We start from the raw sequence: 18,474 nt of genomic DNA, 5'->3' as shown, positions 1-18,474 counted from the left end.
ACCATAGGGTTGGTTGTGGGAGTTGGGTGAATCAGTGCGTTGTAAAACGCTTCCTACAGTGCTTCTTGTAGAGTAAATGTTTAACAACTACTACGAGGTCTGACAAGTGTGCGAACTTCCCAATGTGCTTACGTTGGCAGCACTGTGCTAACAGCTCGGTAAGGTTTCATAACCTTGGTATATCAAAGTGTGTCACAGCTGCGTTCATGTCGACGTGTGGCCGGGTCTTACTGAGTGGCGTTCATTACAGTTGTTGCGTGGTTTTGTGTGCTGTTGTGAGAATGAGCTTGAATTCGAGCAACGAACAAGCATTAAATTTCTTGTTAAACGTGGCAAGAGTGGAAGTGAAATCAGGGATAATTACGGGGATAATGCCATGAAGAAAATGGCACTGTACAAATGGATTGAACGTTTTACTGAGGGGAGAGAATGCGTCACTGATGAAGAGCAGTCAGGGTGGCCAGTAACACGCAGAACTGACGAGAACATTGCAAAAACTCCTCAAATTGCGCGTCAAAATTGTTGGGCTGACTGTGAGAAGCATAGCAGACCAAGTAAACATGGATAGACAAACAGTTCGGAAAATCTTAACTGAAAATCTTGGCATGAGAAAGCCGTGTGCAGAACCAGTTCCGAAGGAGCTCACCGATGAACAAAGGCAAAGGGAGTTTTTAGCCAGTAAACCAATAACTGTACTGGAACACTCTCCCTACTCACCTGATCTGGCCCCCAGTGACTTCTTTCTTTACCCGAAGATAAAGGAAATATTGAAATGAAAACGTTACGATGACATTCGGGACATCAAGGGTAATATGATGACAACACTGATGGCCATTCTAGAAAGAGTTCCAGGGGGTGGCTAGTTAGCTCAGTTGGTTAGAGCGTGGTGCTCTTATCAAGGTTGCCCGTTCGATCCCCACATGGGCCACTGTGAGCTGTGCCCTCCACAACTAAATTGAAACAACTACTTGACTTGGAGCTGATGGGTTCTAGAAAAACAAAAATAAATAAAAGTTAAAAACCAAAAGAAAAGAAAAAGTCCCAAAATTACTTTGAAGGGCAGACTGGGCGCTGGTGTTGGTGCATAGCTTCCCAAAAGGAGTACTTGGAATGTGACCATAGTGATATTCAGCGATGAGGTAGGTAGCACTTTATCTAGGATAAAGTAGCGAACTTAATTGTCAGACCTTCGTATTTTCCCAAGGGAATGGAGAAGGAAGGATATTCATTTCTTTAGAAAGGCTTAAAAAGACAAACAGGTACACAAAAAAGAAATGTGGCTCTGGGGAAGATTCTGTGAGTTTAGTTAAAGGAGTAAATAGGGCACAAACGTTTGGCAGGTATCATGGTCTCCTCTCCCACCATCCCACCCTCCTCCTGTATCCTAGATATAATGGCTGACATTTTCTTACTGTGTGCCAGGCACTGCTGTGAGCTTCACACACATCATTACCTTGTTTAATCTTCATAACAGCCCAATGAGGTAGCTACTATCATCCTCATTTATAAAAAGACTGAAGATAAAACAACTTGCCCAAGTTCACCTAACTAGTAAGTAGCAAGAAATGAATGGATGGAAATCTAAGTCTCTCTGTACCTTCAGAGTTTCAATTCCATGCTGTATTCCTTTACTGATAAATAGAGAGGGAAATAAACCACTCTCCTTTCTTGGATGAGTTTAATTTTTTTTCCTCATGAAATAGAATTTATTTGTTTTGTGAGAAAAATAAGTAAAAAAATCTGCATCTTAGAGCACCATCTTGAATCTCAGGAAGGATAATATATCTAGAATTAACTATTATATCTGGTGGCAATCTCTGCTGTTCTTAGGAGCAGGGAGACCAATGCATCCTGATTTTAGCACTGAAAAGCCCTGGATCTCAGGAAACCCCTTAGTACTGAGTAATCTGGGACAGTTGGTCACCTGATCTAAGAGTGTTGAATTTCTTATTGCTCCTTCCTTTGATCCTCTGAGGAAAAGTTCAGCATTCACTGAAGACTGACCTTTATGCAAGCCCAAGCATCTCTTGGGGGAGGGGGGTTAATTCTTATTGAACAAATGTGTTGTAAAATGCTTCACCAGCTGCTGTGGGTATGGTGTGCTCACTAAATGCTATTATTTTAAGGGAGAGGTGAGAGAAGGAGATTCAATTTATGACAGCATAAGAAAGAAAATAGGAGTCAGTGGGAAGGAGGTTTCAAGTGTTACGTACCCGTTTGACTTTGTAACTCCTACTTACTAAAACTGGGATCGCAAAGCAGACCTGTGGAAGCACCTGAGGGAGAGCATGACCGAAAAGTCATGCCTAAAGCTGGGCTTATGCCGTTAGACCCATGTAAGCAGGGCAGTGACAAACTGGTAGCGCCAGCTAGTAGATGTTATTTAAACCGAGGGCACTTATAGTGGGTTAGGAACTGCCATGCTGGTAGAAAGCTAAAGATGTAAAGTAAGGAGACATGACAAACATCAGCTTCAGGAAATACCACGTTCCTCTTAAAACAAATTTTTTGGAAAAAATTCTCAGGAGGAAATATGAACAAACGGAACATTCCTAAGGCCCTCAAAACTTGGTTTCATGAATTATTCCAGCATTAGGTGATGAAACAGCCTGCCTTCCCTCCCTGAAAACCTAACCTCCTCTCTACTGCCCACCACAGTTTAACCATTCCTGGTCTCCTCGGCCAGGTGTACTGCTAGCTTCTGCTTCTAACCATAATCTTCAGACAAATGAGAAGCATTGTTGTTTAAAACGAAAAGAACTGGGAGGAAAATCCACTCGGATTCTAGTCCTGGCTCTGAAACTATGTACTGTGGCCTTAGATAAGTCTGGATGTTATTTTTCTCAAAAATGAAGGGGCGAGGGACTAAATTTTCTCTCCTCCTGTCATTCTGTGCATGATTCTGTGACATTTTCTGGTAGACAGTAAGGATGGGAGAAATAGCATGTCCTCTGAGAGCCAGTTGAAGGAAAGAAAGAGGTTGTATGTTGGTAGCCTTAGTACCTTCATATAGTTTCTATTAGTAACCATTTGTGAGATTTGTGGATGAGAATGGCGTGAGATTCAAAAGACCCAGATTTGAATACAGTTATTGGTATGACTTTGGACAATTGAGCAAATCTGGTTCAGAGCACCTGAGGATCTCTGTCTGCAAAAACAGTTGGAATGAGATTTCCAACATTATGAGCAAGGTTTTTGGCGATGAGCAAACCTACAGTGGTAGAGGTGAAAAGAAGTCTGTGTTTTCAAGATCTTGGGTTATCCCAGTTAAGTGAAATTTGCTTCCTAGGCAGCTGCAGGATGAACATTTATTGCTTGCCCTACTTGTAGACAAAAGACTACCTGGCATAGGCTGTGATTCTTTCATCCGCTTCACCTTTTGATGAGCAGAAAGCTTTAGCCTGGTACAGTGATTCTTCCTGGCTCACACAGTAATCAAACACGTCTTGCTGCTTCCCTCGGCAGAAACAAATCAATTTAAGATCCCACTTGGGAATTCACTGTTTCCTCTCTACAGACCAGGTTCAAGGCAGGTGTCTCTTTCGGGCTGAAATCAAGCAGAAATCCTTAGAGAACCATGTCATAAAGCCCCATTTATTTTTAGCTGATTAAAAAATATAAACGTACAGCCCACATACCTGGTGTGCTATTTAAAAAAGGATTCCCTTATTTCTTGGTTAATAAATTCATTCATAGCACTGTTCATCTTTTCAAAAAATATATTAAACCGGTTCAGTTAAAGACATTTAACCATTTGGAATTACAAATGAAATCATTTCCTTCTCCCCTTACCTCCCACATTAGTGAGATCCCTAGGTTAGCACTCCAGAGATCATTTTGGCCTACATATTTCCTAGGCCATCTCTTCTGCCGGTGAGATAAAAAGGAAGTGAAAGCACTTTTCCTATCAGGAGAAGCTGCTACTTTGAAAAAGTCTTTCTTCAGGGACAAATCTCATCAGCCTGAAGATCTTAACTCCTTGGCTTTGAAACCTGAGGTGTTCAGAGATGGGCAGGCAGAGAGATGTTGGTTTGCTGCCCTCTACAGGCTGCACTCGTGAGCTTGGTTACTTGGAGGAAGAAGGGGTGAATCCTTAGGGATCTGAAAACAAATAAAAGGAGTTAATGCCTAAATAAGCCGAGGGGGGTGGGAGGAACAATTGAGAACATCAGCCTACCATTCAAACAAATATAGCATTTAGGACATGTAAATATGGCCACTGTATGTTGTTAAGTGAAATAGGATGTAATAAAATAGTAGATTCACATTTTGTAAAAACAGATTTAGTTATACCAGAATGTTACACTTTGGTATCTCAGTGGTGGGATTATGGGTAATTTGTGTTATATCCTTTTGACTTATCTGTATCATCTAAACTTTCTACAATAAATATGTATTATTCAAGTAATAAGAAACTAGTTAAAAAAGCAGTTGTGCCAAGGGAACTTCTCATGTGCTGAATGTTCTGTTCCTTGATCTAAATGTCTTGATCATGGAGCTGCTCACTTATGATACATGCACTTCTCTGTATGCGTAGTTCAATTAAAAAGTGGTTGTTACAAGAACTCATTCATTGCTAGTGGGAATGCAAATTGCAAAGCCACTTTGGAAGACAGTTTGGCAGTTTCTAACAAAATGAAACATTTATCACATGACCCAGCAATCTTACTCCTTGGTATTTATCCAAGTGAGTTGAAAACTTCAGTCCACACAAAAACCTGCACACGGATGTTCATCACAGCTTTATTTATAATTGCCCCAAACTCAGAAACAACCAAGATGTCCTTCAGTAGGTGATGGATAAATACTGTGTGCATGTACAGAGGCAAGGAGCATATGGGGACTCTCCACTTTTCTGCTCAATTCTGTGAACCTAAAACTGCACTAAAAAATAAAGCCTATTTAGGGGCCGGCCCGGTGGCTCAGGAGGTTAGAGCTCCGTGCTCCTAACTCCGAAGGCTACCGGTTCGATTCCCACATGGGCCAGTGGGCTCTCAACCACAAGGTTGCCGGTTCAATTCCTCGAGTCCCGCAAGGGATGGTGGGCATGCCCCTTGCAACTAAGATTGAACACGGCACCTTGAGCTGAGCTGCCGCTGAGCTCCCAGATGGTTCAGTTGGTTGGAGCGTGTCCTCTCAACCAACTCCCACAAGCAATAGTGGGCTGAGCCCCCTGCAACTTGCAACGGCAACTGGACCTGGAGCTGAGCTGTACCCTCCACAACTAAGACTGAAAGGACAACTTGACGCTGAACGGCACCCTCCACAACTAAGATTGAAAGGACAACAACTTGACTTGGAAAAAAAGTCCTGGAAGTACACACTGTTCCCCAATAAAGTCCTGTTCCCCTTCCCCAATAAAATCTTTAAAAAAAAAAGTGGTTGTACCCTTCTAGGAATATACTAAAAACATTGTACACATTCAATGAGGGAACTGTATAGTATGTGAGTTATAGCTCAGTAAAACCTACTTATATTTTTAAGTGGTTGTACTCACAGATGAAAATAGATATAAAGTACTGACAATGCTATAATATGGATGAACCTTGAAAATATCATGCCAAGTGGAAAAGCTAGGTACCAAAGGCTATATACTATATGAAATATCTGGAATAGGTAGAAACAGAAAGATTAGTTGTTGCCAGGAACTTGGGGGTGGGACGGGGGTGGGGAATGACGGCTAATGGATATAGGTTTCTTGTTGAGATAATGAAAATATTCTGGAATTAGATAGTGGTGGTTAATGTACAACTTTATGAATGTACTAAACACTAATTGTATACTTTTAAAGAGTGAACTTTATGGTATATGAATTATACCTCAATAAAGCTGTTATTTTTAAGAAACGGAAACAAGTTATGGCAGATTTTGGAACATATTAAATAGCTATGTGCCTAGAGTTTGAAAATCATAGTCTTTCAAACACTATAGCTTAATGTAATTAGAAAACTAAGAATGGCCATACATTAAGAAGCCTAGAACCTTCTAGATTTTGTCAGTGCTCTCAGTTGAATAGGGACTGGAAGCTGATACCTGAGAAGGCATTTACCTTCAGCAGCAGGATGAAGTGAAAGTCCCAGCGCCTGGCTCGGGAACAGGCTGTGGTCAGTGAGGGTCTATTAAAGGCAGCAGCTCTCCACAACGCGAATCCAGTTTCAGACACGCCAAGGCATCTGACCGTGTGGGCCCAATATTCAGTATTGCAATTGGGAGCTTCTTCTCCCGTGCAGTGAGGATAAACCTGTAACCAGAGTACACCTGTACGAGGAGGAGACACAGGTAAGAGATTTCAAGATGCAGGAAGACATAAACCAAGTAGGGAGTGTGACCGGGGCAGTGACCAGCCTGAGCAAGTCAGGTACCTGCAAGGACGATCCCACCACCAAGAGAGAGTCAGCTTCTTTGACGCGCCTGTGCACAAAGTTGACCTTGTCAGGGTTCACGGTGTCCCCGAAGAAAACGACATCTGGTTTCAGAGGGCCCCCACATCGAGCACAGGATGGGACCTGAAAGCTCTGTACCTGCTCCTCCGTGAGAAAGACATCACCATCAGGAGCCAGGCCCTGGGCCTCCGCACTCCAGGTGGGGTTCAGGGCTTCAAAGCGCCCCTGCAGCACCCCACGGGCAGTCTGCTCACCGCAATGCAAGCAGAGGACCCTGAAACCAAAAAGGGGGCCAACTGAACGGTCTGTTCTGGGGAGGCATAAAGCGGCCAGAAATGTGTAATCCCCAACCATTTTTCAGCCCTTCCATCATCGTTTCCTTGTCCTAACACCCCCAGTTTTTTCCCCATTGTAGGAATACCTTCTCATGACGTCTTTAGCTACCACCGTTTCTCAGCTTCCTTCCACTGCCAACCTTCTAGAATGAGTAATATACACATATATACGTTTCCTTACTACACACTCCTTGCTTAACCTTTGCTCAGCTCATTTTTATACTTCACACGACTGCAAATTCTTTACCAAATGATTTCCTTAGTGCCCAAACCAGTTTTCCCCTCCATTCTCTGCTGTGCTCATCAGCTGTAGTTGTCACTATCCATCACCATCCTCTCTTTAAAACTCTCTCTCCCTTGATGTCTGTGACATAGTGCCTTCTGGTTCTCTTGTCACCTGTCTAATCAAGAGAATATGAGCTCCATGACAGCAAGAAATTTGAGTCTTGCCCTGTCGCAAGACCACTGCTCTTGACCACCACTCTATGCCCACCACCTACAACAGTGCCCACTCAATAGCTGTTGAAAGAACACATGGTTGTTCAGTTGGTTCCCCCTCTGCTCCTCAATCCTCCAGCTTTCTTTCTTTCTATGTTCGTAACCTTGGGGACACTCCATTTTCACTGCCTCAGTGCCTCTGTGCTAATCGTTTCCTCTGCATAGGACCCCCCTCCTGCTCTCTTCGAAACTCAAGTCCAATTCCAAGTCTTGACTGTTCTATCAAGTTTACCTTCTGTCTTCAACCACTCTTTCCCAATTTCTCCATCACCATCATTTCTCCAGTTACTTGGGCTGAAACCTTTGGAAAAATTCATTATTCCTTTTTATCTGGTCAACCATCAAATTATGTTGATTTTTTTTTTAAAGGCCCCCTCTGAAATGACAAGCAGTCTTGGATTTGTTTTAAAGTAGTTAATAAAAGATAAGTAAAGAAGGGATAAAGGCAACATACAATGTTTGAATCTGGGTGATAGTATAGGGTAATTCATTACACTATTCTCTTTACTTGTGTGGGTGTTTGAAATTTTCATCATCGTAAAAAAACAAAACAAAACAAAAAAACAACCCCACAACTTTTAATATAGACCCACAGCCATCATTAATACTCTCATTCACCTGATGTCACCTTAGTCTGGCTCCTTCAGGCTGACCCTGAGCCACTCTTTCTAGTCCTGTCTAGCCTTCTTCAAATGCTACTTTCATCATGTTGCTTTCTTGCTCAGAAACCACTAATAGACCCCTTCGGTCTCTCACAAGAGATGCAAATTGCACTGCATGATTTTCAGATGCATCCAGAAGCCGGGTCTAGCCTTTCCAGACATCCGATTTCATACTAGTCTGGAGGCCAGACCAGACTCCTCTGGGCTCTACAAATTCCTTTCATTCAGAAAGCCCTCTTTCCCTTCCTTTGCCTAGTCAAGCCTGAGCCAGTCTCAAGCCCCACCTTAGCCATAAAAGCTGTCCTCATTTCTCCAATCGTTACTAAATCTCTGTTTCTCTAAACTTGTAAAACACGTTGATCAAGGACCACAATTTAACAATAGTGTGGAGTTCTCATTAAACATGTTATTTTTGGGTCTCCCCAAACAGATTACAGTTCTCACGTATAAAGTAGACCATGTTTTATACTTTGGTTTTGATCCCTCCACACCACCAAGTAGCATACCAGTACACACCACATGTTGCAGGCCCCCAATAAATATTTTACGATCGGCAGGAGGAGCTCTGGGGCTTAAAAGATAAGGAAATGGTCTCCAATTAGCTACAAGTTATTGCCAGGGCCGCATGTATTCATTCCATCAATATCTACTGGGTTCTGACTATATGCCAGGCTATACTGTGTTCTACGTGTCTAGGCACCAGATGCAGCCATTTGTAGCATGTACTGTTAGTGCTCTGCTCGTCGTCCCCTCAGGACACCTAAAGGCCACTGCATACAGTTCTCTTTTAAGCAACTTCCTGTGGCCAAGGAAGCCGCCTCTGGAGGAGCAGAGTCAGTATCGGAGTCAATGCCCCAAGAGTGACCGACCAGTGAGGGATGGGAGATGGTGGATAAATACCCCAGCTTCCTTCACTTTCAGTGAGACAATTCTGAAGCATCCTCCAGACAGTGAGAGGGTCCCTCCAGCTCCAGCTGCCCATAGGAGTAACCTTTCTTGGCTTTCCTCCCTTCTCTGTTTCCCTTCCCTACTCCCTCACTGAGTTTGCTGGGATCAACTCCAAAATAAACAACTTGCTCCCAAATCCTTTTCTCAAGGTCTAACAAAGACAACGGTGAGCAAGATGGCCAAGGTTCCTGTTCACAGAACACATTTCTGGGTTCAAATTGCTTAGACCTTCCTGCACCTGTGCATGGATCCGTGGAGTTCTGTCAGGCGCTGACTACCCGCCTTGGTGTGCAAGGCATCCACATTTTGGGTCACCAACCAGTGCAGCTTTCCGAGTCTCTCCCAGTTGCTCAAAGCCCAATGTGCAGGGTTAGGCTGGTGGGAGGAGAACCGAGGCCAGCCCACGAAGTTTCTCGCCCAGTACCGCTGGCGGATTGGAGCACTCCGTACAAAATCCCGATGCTGGATGGGCCTCCGGTCAGTGCGGGCATAAAGTCCCACCTTTTCTGACCTGTAGTCTGGGATCCCCGACTCGGTGGAGACTCCCGCTCCGGTCATCACTAGGAGTCTCTTGGAAAGGGTGACGAAGCGCTGTAATTCTTTGACCTTCTCAGGGTCCACAGGAGGACTTGGTGGCACAAATAACCCAATGGGTCCATGTGAGTACTGCCGGCTGTGCTTCACCATGCAAAGGCCTTTCACTGCCCTGGAAGTCAACCCAAAATTCATCCTCATTCTAGAGAGAAAGAAACTCCATGTGAGAAACTGATTGATTGATTGTTTGATTGATTTACTGAGGTATAATGGACATTAACATATTAGTTTCAGGTGTACAACATAATGATTAATGTTTGTATATATTGTGAAATGATCACCACAATAACTCTAGTTACATTCGTCACGACACAGTTACAAAAAATTTTGTTTCTTGTGATGAAGACTTTTAAGATTTACTCTCAGCAACTTTCAAATATGCAATAGTATTATGAACTCTAATCTCCAGGCTGTACATTCATTATATCCCCATGACTTACTTATTTCTTCACTGGAATTTTATACCTTTTGAACATCTTCACCCATTTCCCCCACCACCCAATCTGGCAACCACCTCTGGCAACCACCAATCTGTTCTCTTTATCTGTGAGCTTGGGGTTTGTTTTGTTTTGTTCTTTTAGAAACTGGTTTTTAAAAAACAGAGGTAACCATCAACTGATGAATGGATAAACAAAATGTGGTCTATCCACACAATGGAATGTTATTCAGCTATAAAAATGAATGAAGTTCTGATATATGCTACGATATGGATAAACATTGAAAACAGTATGCTAGGTGTAAGAAGCCAGTAACGAAAGGACAAATATAAGATTCCACTTATATGAAATGTCCAGAATTGGCAAATCTATAGTAATAGAAAGTAGATTAGTAGTTGCCAGGAGCTGGAAAAAGGGAGAATGTATCAGAACTTCGTTCATTTTTATAGCTGAAAAACAAAGGTAGGATCTAGGCACTGGGCATCAACAGCTGCTAACATTATAAAAATAAAGGACCAGAATTATGAGACTCTTGATGGAAGAACACGTCACCACCCAAGATGTCTTGACAAAAAAACTGAACTTGATTCTAATCTAGTCTCTAGAGCTAATTAACAATTAGGAATACAGAGCCCAAAGCAATGTGGTAGATGATACCATTTGTCAATCAGCAAAGTCCAGACTATGGGAAACTCTACAGGACAGACAAATCAGTTTCTTCAACCAATAAATTATGAGAGAGAAAGATAAAGAGATATGAAGGGGAATTTATAGATTAAAAGCGATTTAAAGACCAACCAATTGTAATATATAGACCTTCTTTGGATCCTGATCCAAACAAACTTTTAAAATATGACATTTATAAGACAATTGGAAAATTAAACATTAACTTAAAAAAATCCTCATCCTATAGTTACATATTGAAATATTTGGATGAAATGATATATCTTGGAGGATTTGCTTCAGAATAATATGGGGCTGGTGGAGTAGATAGGAATACATAAATGGAACAAGTTTAACCAAGAGTTGTTAATCATTGAAGTTGGGTAATGGGTCCATAGATGTGGGTTCGTTATATTATTCTACCTCCACAATAAAAAAAAATTTTAAAAAGTAATCCCTTAGACAAATGTATGGCTTGCAGATGTCCTAGTATGCTCTGGATAGTGGTAGCACAGAAATGCCAAAAGCCATGAGATGAAGGAAAATGATTATATCTTTCAAGTATTTTAAAAGCTTAAGGGATATAAGAAAAGTGAGAAGAAAAAAAAAAGAAATAGAGAAGTTTGAAGAGAAGCTAAAATGTGGAAAGCTTTACCTTAAAGGAAGACTAAACTCCAATATCTGGACCATATCAGCAGTCAGATAGTGTTTGGAGAAAGCGTATGTGAAGTTAAATGCACAAAGTTAATAAGGGCAGGTAACTTCAAAGTACATCTTCCTCATTTTGCCCTAGATCTAGATAAAAATGAAAGTAAGGGCACATGATTATAAAAAATACAGAGAAAAACAAGGGCTAAGCTTAGCCTTAAAAAATATAGGCAAACTCTAAATAACTCGAAACAAGAAACCACAAATAAAAGCTTGGGTAGCATCCTTATTTCCCCAAAATAGTCCATGTTAAGTGGGATTACGGAGCAGGCTACTGATGAGATTTCAAGACCTCTCCAACTTGTATCTGGAGGTTGCCAACCCAGAAGGTATCTAATAATTAGCAAACTTGCACACTGAAATATGTTAGGAGAAGGGTGATGAGAGAGAGCATGATAGTGAGAAATGGCTGGAGGGTAGGAATTTGTTGGCATTGCATACAATACTGTCTTCTGGAAGATAATATCTAGGTATTAGAAAAATGTATTAGAAAGAGCACAGGTTTTCACATATCTAAGAAAGCTATCCATCCAGACCATACTACTTCCTGTAGCAGATTTCATGCTTATCTGAACAACCGATTGATAATGAATTAACCAATGACTCCAGTAACCTCAAAGGATGGCCCCAAAATAAACACGAATATATTTCACTAGAAAGGTACAGCCCTCTTCCCTCCAAACATACCTAGAATGTATTTATAATCTTACTTTGAAATCCAAATCAATCTTTTGTAAAATTTGAAAGGGTGAGAGCTAGCTCAGAATCTGATGACTCAATGATGCATTTAAACACTGGGGCTCCAGGCTTATAGAGAAAACTGACCCTTGCCAGGGGTGTGCTGGTAAACTGGCTTCCCCTCCTACCCTCCCACTCAAAAAAAGATAAAAAAAAAAAATCCATTATGTGGCCAATTTCAGGCTACCAATGGTTTAACTACTGGCTAGCAAATTCCTGAATATTTAACAACTGGCCCTCACAGTACAAACAGATACCAGCACACCTTTCTGCATCCTTTGAAGTTCAATCTGAAACAACAAGCCTACCCTTTTATTATCTTCTTAATAATCTATTTTGGTCAAGAATTTCTAATACTACTACAAAATAAAATCTTGTCTCCACCCTGGACTATTTCATAACAGCCCAAGCCAATCTTACCTTCCTGACCTCCTAAGAACCTATAACCAGGGTTCTATGTTGTACTCATCACATGGAAATTAAGTTAAAATGGCTGGTGAATCTGCCAAGGCTTTCTGCGTCCAAGGGAAACTATATTTTGGTTTATTAAAAAAAAAAAAATGGGGCTCTAAAAAATAATCTATTTAAAAGAGGGAAGGTGAAGTAAAAATTGGTAAAGCAGCATAACGTAAGGCCTATAGTGTGTTTCCCAGTAACACCTGGCTGGTCAGACTGAATTCCTTATAAATTCAAAAGGTTAATGGCTTACCCCAATATCCTTTAAATCCCTTAATACCTTGTTATTCCGTCTATGACTACATCTAAAGATGTCTCCATAAGAATATATTTATGTTTTTAGTTAATACCACCCCTTGGGGACTGTGTGTTCCATAAACCTACTTCCCATTTAGAAATTAGAATTATCTTACTTCTTCATACACTAAGAGAAGCACATTTGAGTTCTAGTGTTGAAGAAGTTGCTCAGACATTTCAGGGTTTTTATTTTATTAATGTAATGAAGCACATGCACATCTTTTATTCTTTCATTCCTCCCATATTCTTTTAGTTTACCCTCAACTACAAACTCTGCTACTACACAGCAAATGGTAGTGAGATCTGGCAAGACGTTCTACTCTAGCTTTTCTGCTTTTCTAGCCGTACAAACAAGGCTTTGACATTACTTGATATAATGCAGAAATTCTCTAGTGACATGCACCCCATATGTAAACATTATTTTATCTTTGTATTTCCAGATCTGGGTTCAGGACCCCGATTTCTCCTTGACATTCCACAGCGACACGTGAACAGAGTCCCGATTCCTGAGACCAGAGGGCTTGGGAAAACCTGCTTTATTAGAAGAGCTGCTTTCTCTCAGGTCCCGCCAATGGGCAAAGAGAAGAAATGGGAAAAATCCCTTACAAGGAATCCACGCAGCCTGCCCAGAACACACTTACCTTTCTTTCACAGCTTAAGGGACATTTCACGTCCGACAGTGGAACTGACTGGCTATATTTGCATTTTGGGAAATGTAGTTCACGAAACTTAAATGATGCAAGAAAAACTACAAGTCCCACAATTCTCTAGGTTTCATAGTTGAGGGACCCAGTTTGTCCAGTAGCGCCCCCTCTCGGCTCTTCCTGGTCAGAGGTTTTGAAGCTTGGTTCGCGATGTGCTGCTCTCACCTAAGCCAATGCGTTGTCGTCTCTGAGAGAACTGTTTAGAGCTTGATGCCAGTATCATGAGTGGGAAATCGTGCATCCAAACAGCGCTAACTTAAGAATTCATACTCTCTTAAGAGAGAAGCTTTAACAACGGATCTAGATTTGAGACGCCCTCAACTTCAGTGTTTATGATCCTTTCCACTCACCATGATAGAATCAAGTTCCCACCTTTCAGTGACTGGGTTGTCAAGAAGTATATTCACAAGTACCTGAAAATTGATGTTTTTACATATTAGTGAACAATTAAAGCCAAATCTAATATACAGGAACTAATATGTTTACCCACATGGCTTCTCCAATTTCATTTTCTATCTTGTGTTTTAATTCAATTAACCAACACAATGCCTGGGTCTCACTCCCAGAGATTGGTTTAATTGGTCTGGGGAGACGCCTGGGAATCAAATCGGTTTACAAACTTCCCAGTTGTCTCCAGTGTGTAGCCTATGAGAACTGCTGCCTATGGTATCACCTAAATAAGACATCAATCGATTTGTAAGTGTTTTAGAACAGAATCAAAGGGCAGTTAACAGGGATCTTGAAGACCAGGAACCACTTCCCCCAGTTTAAGATGAATTGAAACATAGAGAAGTAGTATGGGGGCTGGAGTCAGAGTTTTAATCCTTGTCTTCTCTTTGAATGAATGGGGGTAAATATTGGTAAAGTAACCCAGTTTAATAGTTTGGGAGCAGTACCTCCAGCAACAGCTCAGATAGGTCACTAAGCTGGGAGAATCACCAAACGTGACAGCCTTTTGTGCCTTTGTTAACCTGTCCACAGGGGCTCAAAGAAAGGACCAAAATGTAGGCTGGAAACTTTTACTAAGTCCAAAAAAAACCTAATTCATAACCTAATTCCCATGTTTTCTGCACACATGGGAATTTGATCAAAACCTATGGAAATGCCCAAACAGTCACATTTCCCCCACCCCAGACAAACTTAATTATGAAAAATTTTAAACTCATGTTATTTTTTTCAGTTCTCCAAGTGGAATAAGCATCATTAATAGAGACTGACTAGGAATACATGACTATTGTGCTTTTAGGCCCCAAAGAATCTCATGTTCTGGGGAGAAGTTAGCTGAGTTTTCCGTTTTTCTCATAGTACTGGAAAGTCATCCATGGAGGGTGAAGTCATCCAAGATAGCTGGTAAAACACACACTTTCCTCTGATAGCTACTGACAGGGTGGTAATGGGCGATATAATCAAGACATACTCAAGCACTGAGAAGTTCTGTGAATGACCCTAGTCTTTTTACTTCTTACAATTCCACCACACCAGAAATTAATGACTAAGTCCTTAATTGTATTAAAGTAAAATAACCTAAATTAATCAGATTGCGAGTGTTTTCTATTTTTCTGCTGGTTTTTCTAACCCTGGCACTTATGGCTGTGAACAAAAATTACACATCAGCATCACACAGGCCTTTCAAAGATGTTCATTTTTGTATCTAGATGATGACTACACGAATATTCACTGAGCAATACTTTGTTCCATGTTTGAAATTTTTTATAATAAAATGTGGGGGAGAGTGTCACTTTCTTGGAGACTACTATTTGCATCTTACTGATTACCAAAAACCAAAAGTATTTTGCAAACTATAATTCAGGGAGGAAACATATCCAGATATAGGTTTCTAACAACTCTCCACTTGTAGAGAGAAAACAAGCAATGAGAGTGAAAGTTACTTCAAACTTCATGAACGGTGGACATTTCTGTGGAAATAGCCTCTTTCTTTTAGCCTCTCTCCTCGGAATTAAGTTGTCCACAGAAAACTCTTTTGTATTAAACATAATATTACCACATAATCCAGAAATCCCACTTCTAGGTATATACACAAAAGAATTGAAAACAAAGATTCAAACCTATACTTGCATGCCCATGTTCATAGAAGCATTATTTACAATAGCCAAAAAGTGGAAGCAACTTGTGTCTATGGAAGAATGAATGGGTAACAAAATTCCACACAATCAAATATTTGTCAGTCAAAAAAAAGAATGAAATTCTGATATACACCACAACATGGGTGGACCTTAAAAACATTATGCTATAAAACAAGCCGGATACAAAAGATCAAATATTGGATGATTCTGCTTATAGGAGGTACTTAGAATAATCAAATTCATAGAGACACAAAGTAGAATAGAGGTTGCCAGGGGCTGGGGGTTGGGGGAGAAATGGAGAGTTCGTGTTTAATAAGTACAGAGTTTCAGTTTGGGATTGATGACAAAGTTCTGGAGATACCAGTGAAGTTTGCCAACAATTCAATGTTAATGCTACTGAACTGTACACTTAAAAATGGTTAAAGTGGTAAATTTTATGTGATGTGTACTTGACCATAATTAACCCTTCCCCCCAAAAAAAACCCAAAAACACAACAATCCGGAGCCACGTGAATAGTACCTCGACACCAAGCCTATTTATCATTCGCCCAATTCATTTCATAGCATGTTCCCTCCCATAATGCTTTGCTTCATGCTCCATCAAAACCTAGTTAAGTAAAATCAAGCAAGAATCTTCAGAAACAGCCTATGCATTCCCGCGAGATCGTCATATAGTCATATAATTTTTCAACCAAACAATAATTGAAGGTTTTTCCATGAGACTCAAGATCGCCTTTCTGAAATAGGAACCTTGCTTATTGGCAGTGATGAGTAGGGGGCGTTGCTCGTTAGCTTTGCGCAGTGGCAGTATCGTAGCCAATGAGGTTTATCCGAGGCGCGATTATTGCTAATTGAAAACTTTTCCCAATACCCCGCCATGACGACTTGAAATATAGTCGGCATTGGCAATTTTTGACAGTCTCTACGGAGACTGAACATTTTGGTTTAAAGAAAAAAATGACATTTTCTTTTGGGTGTTTTTTTTGAGAGTGTTCAAAATTTAAACCTATTACTGTTAAGTGTTTGTCGTTTTGTCTTTAAAAGTTTTTCTGTTGGACTAAGGAGAGGTTTACACTTGAGTTGCAGTAATCAATTTTGACTCTATTTTCCATCGTCCAATGCTGCGTTTTCGGTCGTTTGTCACGCTTTTGAGATTTTAGTTTCTTTGAAAATGCCCCCTCTGGCCCTTGTGTACTGTTTCTGCACCCCCACCCCAACCACTCACCGGTCTCCGGCTCTCTCGCTTTCCCCCGCCTTCCAGCCGCAGTTTCCCAAAATTCAAGTCAATCGGGTCATCTCTGTGATGTCACGATGATTTGCATAAATTTCCCCAGCATCCCCTGCGAATGTGCACTCATATCCAAAATCTGAATGTTTCACATGAAATGATCCAACAACAAGAAGCTTCCCATGCAGACGGACCTTAAATAAAATTGCTCGAAGGGGAACAAGTCATATTCATGAACTCGCTGGCAGTCGCTCACCCTCCGTGTAAAGATCGTTGTCATCCGTCGGGGAGAGGGGTGCGTGCTCACGTTCTCCAGCTTTGCGCAGTGGCAGTATCGTAGCCAATGAGGTTTATCCGAGGCGCGATTATTGCTAATTGAAAACTTTTCCCAATACCCCGCCATGACGACTTGAAATATAGTCGGCATTGGCAATTTTTGACAGTCTCTACGGAGACTGAATTTTAGTAGTTTAAAAAAAGCATTTTGAAACAACTAGCTTTCTTAGTTGCTTTTTTTCTTTTTTTTAAATTTCGGGTTATCTTAATTCGTGTTGCTTTTCTCGCGTGTTTTTTTCTTTTGTAGTTTTCACTGTAGGAGTTTAGGGTTCAGTCTTTCGGGTTTTGTTCAAGTTGTATGCTGTTGGGTTTTTAAAAAACGTGGGTACTCTCTCATGTGTCTCAGAGTGCAGCTCGAAGGCTTTCCGGTGCAGGGAGTGTATATTTTGGTTGTAGCTAGTTATTCTTTACCTCAAAACTCACAGTTATTAGCAAATGGCAGTCCCCATTTCCCCATGGTAGTAGGCAACCTCATCCAGAGAGTCACAGATTCTCAGAAATGGAAGCGAATCTGAAAGCATCCCATCCACATACTTCCTTTAAAGCGACCAGGAGGGAAATGGATGTAATAAACTTGCTCAGGTTTCACCGTGGAGTCCTGGACAGAGATGGGCCTGGAACCAATTCCTCTTATCCCTAGTGGTGTACTGGTTTCCACTACCCCCGCTACCGCTAGTCTTGTCCTCTTAGGAAGGCCAAGAGTATCCCTGGATGGAAGGCTGCAGAAGCCCTACGCCTGGGCAAGGCAGTCCAGCTGCACCTGCTTAGGCTACCACCCGTAAACGCTTCTCTGGCCTGTAAGCAAAAGGATGTAGTTACTTAAGAATGAAGGTGGTGGAACCAGCATCCATTGGTTTAAAGCGGCACTGGTGGAAACCACCAGTCTTGACACACACCACAAATAAGTAAACAAACAGACAAACTAGATAATTACAGATTTCAGTGCTATAAAGAAAATAAACAGGGAGATGTGATGGAGCCATCCAGAAGACCAGCCAAACTCCAACAACTATTGAGCACTTACTTTATGCTAGACTCCACACAAAGTGCTTACTATGCTTCATGTCATTTAATTCTCATAAAAACTATTCTCCCCCACTTAGAAACAAACTCTACTGGGATATAATCGATATTCAATAAGCTGTACATGTTTAAAGCATACAATTTGATAAGTTTTGAAACATGTACACCCATGAAACCATTACTGAAATCCATCACTCCCAAAAGTGTCCTGGTGTTCCTCTGTAATCCATCCATCACTCCAGTCTCTCCCCACTCCCCGTTCCCCCCCTTCTGTCACTACCGATTAGTTTGCATTTTCTAGAATTTCATATAAATGAAATCGTGATTTTTTGGGAGATTAACTTTTTCACTAAATATAATGTCCTTGAGGTCCATACACG

The 18,474-nt window shown here is 41.2% G+C and overlaps 1 protein-coding gene across 6 annotated transcripts; it reads right to left on the bottom strand.

The window, feature by feature from the left end:
• Positions 1-400: 400 nt before the first annotated feature.
• SIRT4 (sirtuin 4) lies at positions 401-16,796 on the bottom strand. Of its 6 annotated transcripts, XM_081036823.1 has the most exons (9): positions 16,733-16,792; positions 13,774-13,836; positions 11,176-11,315; positions 9,065-9,562; positions 6,363-6,657; positions 6,050-6,258; positions 3,793-4,101; positions 3,343-3,547; positions 401-989 (listed from the first exon to the last, which is right to left on the bottom strand). In XM_081036823.1, exons 3-6 carry the CDS (start codon positions 11,208-11,210, stop codon positions 6,106-6,108), a joined length of 981 nt encoding a protein of 326 aa, XP_080892949.1. In that variant the 5' UTR covers positions 11,211-11,315; positions 13,774-13,836; positions 16,733-16,792; the 3' UTR covers positions 401-989; positions 3,343-3,547; positions 3,793-4,101; positions 6,050-6,105. The 6 variants fall into 6 exon arrangements, with proteins under 6 accessions (XP_080892949.1, XP_080892952.1, XP_080892951.1 ...); XM_081036826.1 differs by lacking the exon at positions 11,176-11,315 and having other exon boundaries at positions 16,733-16,780; XM_081036824.1 differs by lacking the exons at positions 401-989; positions 3,343-3,547; positions 11,176-11,315 and having other exon boundaries at positions 3,579-4,101; positions 13,361-13,836.
• Positions 16,797-18,474: the final 1,678 nt, after the last annotated feature.

This window comes from Rhinolophus hipposideros, assembly GCF_964194185.1.
Source record: "Rhinolophus hipposideros genome assembly, chromosome: 24".
Taxonomy (NCBI): Eukaryota; Metazoa; Chordata; class Mammalia; order Chiroptera; family Rhinolophidae; genus Rhinolophus; species Rhinolophus hipposideros.
The sequence above is the reverse complement of the archived record's forward strand: the minus strand, read 5'-3'. Positions and strand labels throughout refer to the sequence as shown.

Excerpts from the sequence above, each read along its gene's own strand:
- SIRT4 (XM_081036821.1), bottom strand. The coding sequence starts at position 9,561 with ATGAGGATGAATTTTGGGTTGACTTCCAGGGCAGTGAAAGGCCTTTGC. Across the intron at positions 6,658-9,064 it reads CTCCACGGATCCATGCACAG|GGTCCTCTGCTTGCATTGCG; the intron begins GTGCAGGAAGGT and ends TTTTGGTTTCAG. Across the intron at positions 4,102-6,049 it reads ACTTCATCCTGCTGCTGAAG|ATCCCTAAGGATTCACCCCT; the intron begins GTAAATGCCTTC and ends ATTTGTTTTCAG.